At 37.9% G+C, this 9,175-nt stretch overlaps 1 protein-coding gene across 1 annotated transcript in view; it reads left to right on the forward strand.

Moving 5' to 3' along the window:
• Positions 1-7,949, forward strand: part of LOC137187620 (protein C19orf12 homolog) — a 9,966-nt gene extending 2,017 nt beyond the window's left edge. Inside the window, exons 2-4 of the mRNA XM_067596655.1 lie at positions 123-245; positions 1,840-2,014; positions 7,234-7,949. Of these exons, the coding sequence (XP_067452756.1) occupies positions 1,855-2,014; positions 7,234-7,499 (426 nt within the window). The 5' untranslated portion in view covers positions 123-245; positions 1,840-1,854 and the 3' untranslated portion in view covers positions 7,500-7,949. The remainder of the gene's footprint in view (positions 1-122; positions 246-1,839; positions 2,015-7,233) is intronic.
• Positions 7,950-9,175: the final 1,226 nt, after the last annotated feature.

The raw sequence follows: 9,175 nt of genomic DNA on the forward strand, positions 1-9,175 counted from the left end.
CAAATAATTTTTTCACATGTGGCCCTAATCCTCTTCCGTTGGGAACCGTTTATCTAATGTGCCCTATGTTGTAGAGGGGACTTATCTTGTCTTGGTCATCTGTTATGTACTCTCTGATATAGTTTCTAGAGCAGGAAGTCGACTGAAAATCCCATCATACAGTGCGAAGATCATAAGTTTGAGGAAAGCCGGGTGCATGATCAGAACAGAAACTATCATCCCGCACATTGAGGACAGGACTGCGGGTAAGAATATTTTACTTATTTGACTCTTATTAACCTTGTAATAATGGCGGAGGAAAGGCTGCTGCCACCTGTCTCTCATCACTAGTTTAAGCTTAAAGAGACGAGGGAACTAACTCCTGGGGTGTTCTGCAACTTAGCTGGAGTCATATTTTGTTCAGTATTAAAATAGAAACGAATCGTAGCATGGTGTAAAGTTTGAACTCCTCATCGCTGATTAAATATATCGTTTCCAGTGTCAACACGTACCGAAAAAACACTACAAACTCATCGTAGCTCTTATTCCTACTCAGTTTATGGAGCACAGCAGTCCAGTAGTTTGTATTCAAATCAAACACTTGTTCACATGTTTGATTTGGAGGAAAACATGAAGACAGATCGGGTGCAGATATATTTAATCGGTTTATTTATATTTTCAGACAGCTGTTTGCTGTGCTGAACTTTAAAGTAGAAGTAAAAGTGAAACCAAACGCTGCTGACAGTTATGTTCCACAAGGTGTGTTGTTTGCCCTGCTTTGCCACCTTCCCAGATTCTTTAAATGAGGTGTTTCACCTCATTGACACAATTTTATTAATTGTAGAAGTGTCTGTGCTGACTTTGAGCAATAGCATTTGCAGGACACTGTACGTTTTTGCTGTCAATATTCATCTAAAAGTGAATTGTACCTGAGGGACATAGTTCTGTCTGAAATGTTTGAACATTCCACAATATTTCTCTTACAGTAGGCTTTTGCTGTCAGAGCCCCCACTCTCTAGGACCCCTTACCCACTGAACTCAGACACACTAAGTCTCTAGCTTCTTTTAAAACTCGTCTTAAAACTTTTTTCTTTGTGAAAGCTTTTGGAAATGTTTGATATGTTTTAATTACTATTTTTAACACCTATTAATTGATGTTATTTTATCTTATTTTTTATCATTATTTTACTCCTGTGCATTCTATTGTCCTATTATTACTATTATTGTGCATCTTCTATTGTTACTATGTACTTCTGCCTTTACCTCTTTGTTCCTCTTTGCTTATTTTATCTGCCTTGTTGGTTTTATTCTCCTTTGTAAAGCACTTTGTAACATTGTTAAGAAAAGTGCTATATAAATAAAATTTATTATTATTATTATTATTATTATTATTATTATTATTATTATTATTATTATAATAAAAAATTACCTAGGGGCCCCCAAAGTCCCCGGGTCAGTTTAATAATTAGTTTTAGTTACAAATTTGTTTGGGAATTTGCTCCACAATAGTACATTATCAAAATATAAGTAAATGACTCCAGCTACTCCATAAGCAAAGTTGCTAAATATATGCAAATGCTGCCAGTATTCAGTGTCCTCCAGAGATGTTTCCTCAGGTCAGACTGGAATAAAACATGTAGAATATGGACTCTAAACCATCTATGTAAAAGCAGGTGACCCGCCTTTTTCACTGTAGTCAATACTAAAGTCACATTGGGATACATTACTGCTACTACTACTAAAATAACAACTTTATCTGCAAAACCTGATGACACAAAGAATCTAAAGTCAAACCAATGTACTGAAACTGTACTTTGTATTCTGTCTCATACTAATCACGACATGTCTGTCTCTCACCAGTGCCTTAACGCAGAGATGGCTCCACGGATTGATGATATCATGCGACTGTGCTGTGAATTATCAGCTCATGATCAGATCAAAGTCGCGGTGAAAAACTCCACCAAAGGAGCAATGGTGGCAGGAGGAACTGCCTTTCTAGGAGGGCTGCTTGGTGGACCTCCAGGAATCGCTGTTGGTAAGAATAAGTGCTCGAAAAACAAACAAAGCTAACAGTTGCCTATTCACACATCCAGCAGACACAGAATAACACTGGCATTCATTTGGAGTTGTGTCTCTGTCTACTTGACAAATGTAAGTTCAATATTCCCTCTCCTTTTAGCTCTGTTTTGGTCTCCATCAACTCCTGAGGGAAATATCTGGCTCTTTAGCTGCTAAATTATCCACTATTTTCACTAGCTAGTTGCTAACTTTGATTTCTGCAGTTTGGTTCTGGCCACGTAGTGTACCGCAGGTTTATCAAGAGCTTTTTCACTAAAATTTTGAGTCAAAACAGTAAAGTTCCAAACCATGTCGCCGGTACAAATTGGACGAAAATCCACAAACAAATAGGAGGGAGGTCACAAATGTCACACGGCCCACAAACTGACAGGAAGCAATCCACAAATGTGCAAAACCTGTCTCACATGTACAAATGCTGGAGAAGTGAAGAGGGTTAGCCACAAAGTTAGTAACAATGGGTTAGCCTAACCTGACAACGCTAAACAGAGAAACGTGTTGCTGCTAAGCCCCCCCCCCACCCCTCGTTAAAAGGTTTCAACCGAGTCTCTAATGCCTCTTTAATCACTTTTACGTAAGGTGTTCCATAATTTTGGAGCATAATTGAAGAAAGCTGCATCTCCAATTTTCTTTTGGGTAGGGTTATGGGTAACAGGGAGTCTGTGATGTAGGTCAGCTATAAGCCATCGAGAGCTTTATAAACAAGTTGAATGACTTTAAAATCGATTCTTAACCTCTTACCTCTAATATGATCAAGGCAATCAGGTTGCCAAGTCTTTTAAAGAGCTCATCCCTTTTTGCTTTGGGGCCAATTAATAAGAATTCTGTCTTCTCCTCATTTGATTTTAAATCATTACTCATCCATCTATTGATTGCAGACAGACAGGCATCAGGGAGTTTAAAGCATATGTAAATATTCTATGATATGTACAATTATGTATCATCATCATGTTCACTAATGACTCACCTAGCAGAAGCATATATAGTAGAATAGCAGAGGTCCCTTGTGCAACACCAGAAGTTATGTAATGTGTCTCTGACACATGTTCTCCAAGACTAATGAAAAATTTCCTTCCTGTAATGTATGTCCGGAACACAGTCTGAGAGGCCAACCCAGCTCTCGAAGTGATTTATGAGGATTTCATGGTCAATAGTATCGAATGCTACACTTAAATCAAGAAGAACCAGAACAGATACAGTACATTTTTAGCTTCAGTGCTAAGTCTCAGATCACTTACTGTCTTAGTGAGAGCAGTGTCTGTGCTATGATTAGCTCTGAAACCCAACTGAAATTTCTCCAGAAGATTGTTCTCATTTAGAAAGTTGTTTATTTGGTTGCAAACAACTTTTTCAAGTATCTTGCTTAGAAAGGGGAGGTTTGATATCGGTCATTAATTGCTTAGAACTCCACAATCTTAGTTAGGTTTCTGTTTCAGGAAAAACTCCTGTTTTAAGGGATGTATTAATAAAGTTTATGACCGTGTTTGAAATGGTATTGAAGACCTTCTTAATGAGTGCAGAAGGAACAGGGTCAAGGCATCAAATGGGAGATTTGCTTATAGCTACAATCCTGCAAAGTTGTGAGTTTGAGAGGCTAGAGAATCTTCTCACTGTTGCCTGCCTTTCACAAGGTTGTCTGCAGAGGTCACCAGGAGTTCTAACAATTTCAGCTCTGATGGTTGTGGTTTTATTGTTCAGAAAATTGCAAATTTCTCACACTTAGGGGAAGAGGTTTGGGTAAGAAGGTCAGAGGCAGAGGCTTCAACTCACGGATAGTGATGTTTTTTCACATGCCTTCTTTTTGACCATGAGTGGTACCACCTTTAGGGCATTTTTAATTTCTTGGTATAGGGCAGCAACCATTTTGTCAAGCAAGCAGCTCACACTACATGGATCAAAAAAGAACTTACATCCTCAGGGAACTCACTCGCAGCATCACCAGCATCTAAGAACCGCTTTTGCACCATAAACTCTGTAGTTATAGCTACAGACAAGACACTATTAAAAAAACACAATAGTGACCAGAGACAGGAATATGAGACACTGGTTAACCCTTTTGACACTACGGGATCTAGGACATTGCCCTGTTGATGAGTGGGTTCAGTTATATGTTGAGTAAGTTCTAGGCTTTCAAGTAGATTCATGAATTCTATAGCCTTGGAGTCAGCACTGTTATTAATGTGAATGACCACTCAAAATTATTAAAATTTATTTATTATCATATTTGATGATGATAAGAGCAGTCAGTATATTGTAATGAGTACAGCTGCTTCAGCTTTAAGGACAAGGGCAAGACATTCAAAGGATGAGAACTTACACAGGTCGACCTTTGTACAGCTAAAGTTTTCTGAGTAGATGTGGCAATTCCACCCCCTCTTTTTTCCTGTCTCACTGACTGATAAAAGCTGTTATCTGGTGGACATGTCTCAGGATGGCAGTGTGATTCATGTCCAGTCAGGTTTCAGTTAGGTGCATAAAATCAAGCTTATAATTAACTATAAGATCAGTAATTAAAAATGATTTGTTTGCTAGAGATGTAACATTGAACAGAGCCATGTTTATAGTTCTTGCTGGACAGGAAATTGATATCAAGTTCGAAAGAGTTGCAGTATGAATTGAAGGTGTTTAGTCTTTGGCTGGCCACAACAGGAATGGGAAGGATTACAGGCACTGAAATAGGATTTCTGGGTGGTGTTTCAGATCCAGGATATGAAACAAACACTGGATCTGATGTAAGTGCAGCGGATATGGATGCCAGAGGACAATATGAGGGGGCTAGCGCTGGAAACATTAGCCTGTGATGAAACTGGAGAAAAAGAGCGGGACTCAGGGGTGTGTGTGACAAATGTCACATTGCCTACAGACAGACAGGAAGTGATCAACAAAAGTGAAAAAACCTGTTTCACATGTACAAATGGATCCACAAATACGTAAATGTTTACAGAGTAAGTTATGCATATTTGCAAATTGCTCTTTATTTTTGTGGATATGACTGAACACAACACACATTTTCAAAAAATACATGTTTGTGGATAGTGAAATATTTGTGGCTCATGGCACTCACTTGTGGATTGTCCTCTGTGGGTTACAACTATTAAAGTCTAATAAAAACTTCCATATGGGAAGACCAAGATTAACAACCACAAAAAGACACCTGTAGTATTGCATATTACCAGATGACTTATTCCAAAGAAGGCCAGAAGGAAGTACTGAGCCTGACAAGTAAAACTGTCTGCTGGGTGTCAGGAGGATGCATTAAATGTTAAAAACTACACAGGCCCTTTTGGGATTGGAATAAATTCAATCCAATGTAAATAATAATAATAATAATAATAATAATAATAATAATAATAATAATAATAATAATAAAGTTTATTTATATAGCACTTTTCAAAACAACCGTTACAAAGTGCTTCACAAACAATGAGTAAAAGAAAGCAGGAAAACGATCACATCCAAAATCACAGTCAACAAACAAAATAACACATAAAACAGTAAAAGTAATGATAAAAATCATGGATAACAGTAACATATGAGAGTAACAGATAAAATAAATAACAGATAAAGTAATTAAGCAAAAGCCATACAGTAGAAGTAAGTTTTGAGAGAGGATTTATTAGAATGAAGTGAATTTTCTAGTCTAAGTTCCTCTGGTAAGCTGTTCCAAAGGGTTGGAGCCCTGACAGCAAAAGCCCTGTCACCCTTAGTCTTGAGCCTTGACTGGGGAATAGCTAACAGGGCCTTAAAAGTCAAGAGTAAAATTTTAAAATCAATTCTAAAATGTACAGGCAGCCAGTGAACAGAAGCTAAAACAGGGGAGACATAAACATGCTTTTGTGATTTGGTTAAAAGTCTGGCAGCTGCATTTTGGACACTGTGAAGCTGTGCAATCATGTAAACACAGCATTACCATAATCCAGATGAGAAGTGATAAAAGCATGATTAACTCATTAAAAGAAATAAAAGATCTCATTCTAAAGATATTTCTCAAATGGAAAAAAACATGACTGAGCTCACCTTTTAACATGGGACTCGAGAGTGAGGTTCTGATCTACAATAACAATATAGTTTTTAACAGTTGGTACCTCATGCTGAGCTAGAGAGCCAAGAGGAGGTAGAACATGTCCATGAGTGTGCTTAGGGCCTATAATAAGGATTTCCGTTTTGAAGCAATTAAGCTGAAGAAAATTTCCTGCCATCCAAACCTTAACTACAGCTAGACAATTATGCAGGGAAGATAACTTAGCTGATTCAGATAGTTTGCAGGAAAAATACAGCCGAGTATCATCTGCATAGCAATGAAATGAAATATCATGCTGTTTGATAATGTGGCCCAAAGGGAGTAAATAAAGGGAAAATAAAATTGGCCTTAGAATGGAGCCCTGTGGCACCCCATACATAGACGATGCTTGAGAGGAAACAAAGCCACCAACAGTTTGAGTTTTTTGAGAGGTGGCTGGGCACTAGCGGTCTTAAAATAATCCTGAACACATCCAGAAGATAGAGTACTCTTGATGATTGAAAGCAGGCATGGGGCTAAAATATCTAGATCTTCTAATAAGAATTTTGGTAGGTTTTATGTCCAGTGCAATAGTTTCAGTTTATTCTTGGATACTGCTTTCCTTAAAAACCAAAATATCCAGCTGAGGACAAGCGAAGTCAGACACAGAAGTGGAGGAGTGAATCTTCAATCGAATGTCCTCAATCTTATCTATGAAAAAGGTTTTACAGTCTGCATTTGAAGTGATAGGGACACCAGAAGAACCAGGGTTGACTAATCGATCAATGGTCTTAAATGGGAAACTAGGCTTGTGCTGGTTGGGGTTTATATTTTAAAAACATATCACAAACTTTCTTTTTAAGCTTTAACCGCTGGGCGCTGTAGTTTTTAGCAGACATTACTCAAACAGGAGTAATCTCTAATGCTAGATGTTAAATGTATGCTTCAACATCCTAACGTGTGTATAGGATTCAATCAAAACATGCAGTGTATGTAATTCATTTCATTGTTTTAGGTATTTTCACAGAATTTGTTGCCAATAAGAAAAATATAGATGATCACCAGACTATTATCATGTGAAATCCTGCATTATTTGAGTTTTATTGTACATGCTTCCATTTGATTTCTACCGAACCTCTAACTGAGCCTTTGTCCCTCCCTCTTTGCATCTCCTCCAGGTGGAGCGGTAGGTGGTCTCTTGGGGAGCTGGCTGACAAGCGGCCAGTTCAGGCCTCTGCCTCAGATCCTGATGGAGCTGCCACCTGCCGAGCAGCAGAAGCTCTGCAGTGATATTATGGCTGTCCTAGGCAACCTGAACTGGATGGATGCAGCCCAGCTCATTGCCCTGGTGATGGGCAACGCCAGTCTCCAGCAGCAGGTCGTTGCCACACTGCTTAACTTTGTCACAAAGGAACTGAAAGCAGAGGTGCGTTATCAAGACTGAATTATGGTGACACATAATTCAGGAGTCCAGCCTGACAAACACCACAGGACTCCTTTACAATGTGAAGGTTTATTTTTGTATTTAATTGGAAAAACTATGAATAATAGGTGTTAGATTACAGATGATGTCATGACTTTATCACAATAAGCTGTTTGCTATCATCACTGTCTATTCTTAAAAGAAACCAATCACTGACAGTCACTGTAGGAATTTACCTGCATTACCCAATAATGAATGGATTGTGACCATCGCACAAATAATGTTTTGTACATCAGATGGATGTCAACATCAATTTTTCTATGTTTTTTTTTTAACTATGTAACTTATGGTGCCTGGGGAGTCATCTATTCTGGACAAGAGTAGAGTCTCCTTATTTCCGCACTCTGTATCAGGGTGGTTTTGGTATACCTCTGTTTAGGAATGACAGATCAAATAAAATATTTGACACTGCTCAGCTTCTGACTGATTATTTAATTATTTAAAGTTCTCAGGACTGTAAGGGCACATTTTGACTAAAGCCGAAATTGTACTCTCCACCTCTGCGAGTACGTGAGGGTCCGCATATTGTAAATTATGTCATCAGAGGGTGTACACGTAGGCTCTGTGTGGATATCCGGGTACCTTCAATTTGTTGTGACTGTCCATGTGGTCACTACGCTGTCTTCTTGTAGATGCTGATCTACTGTGCATATGTGGAACACATCCTCCAAGCCGACTTCAGAAAGTAGTATAAACAGAGCTACTATGCATCCATGGTGGTGGTCTGTGTACGCGTCTGCTCAGGAATATATCTGTGGCTTAATGCTCACAAATTTGTAGCAAGAGTTGCAGAAGATTCAACGTTTCACGTAGGGCCGTATAATATAGGCAAATTATCATGAATCTGTATATTCATTATGTAACAAAATAATCTAAACTCAGAGGTTGACTCACTAGTTTCTGAGCATAGATTACACATTCTGTTCTCAGAGATGAATAATGATTTGAATAATGACATCTATTTGGCCTTTTCAGTTCAAATGACATGAATATGTGATATCATATTAGGTTTTCTTAAGTCCTTGTAGTAAAACTGTTATGCAGGGACTTTTATTTAAATATTCTGTTGTCCATTTTATGGAGGCCTATTATGGCCAGGAAAAAATACATGAAAAGTTATGCATGATTAAAATAAAAAATACTCATGCTAAATCAAAACTAAGACAATAAGAAAATGTTGACTCTGAAAATCTGATATTTTATCATTTTGATTTAGGATCAATAAACTTGATTTTTTTTACCTTATAATTTTGATTTAGTAAGTCAAACTTTTGACTCATCTCAGAATGTTGACTTCGTATCTTAAGTTGGCTTTAATGAGTCAAAAATTATGACACAGTCACTCATAATATCGTTGTGTAATGTTGACTTGACTTTTTTCTTTTCATTGCAAAAATGAGCTTCCATACTGTTCTCAATTTACCACAGATTTTTTTTATCGTTGTCTCAACATGGAGGCAGTAACCTCGCCAAAGCCTCTTGCCACTCTATGTAAAATTTACTAGATCTGCTGCTGTTTAATGTGCACATTGTTCATCCATTTTTCATAAGATGAGCGAGACAGAATTAAAAGGATATGGAGATGTCAACTAGATCGTCGACGATGTTATGGGCAAAATTAAAGCTCCTTTTCAGAG

This window comes from Thunnus thynnus, chromosome 1, assembly GCF_963924715.1.
Source record: "Thunnus thynnus chromosome 1, fThuThy2.1, whole genome shotgun sequence".
Taxonomy (NCBI): domain Eukaryota; kingdom Metazoa; phylum Chordata; class Actinopteri; order Scombriformes; family Scombridae; genus Thunnus; species Thunnus thynnus.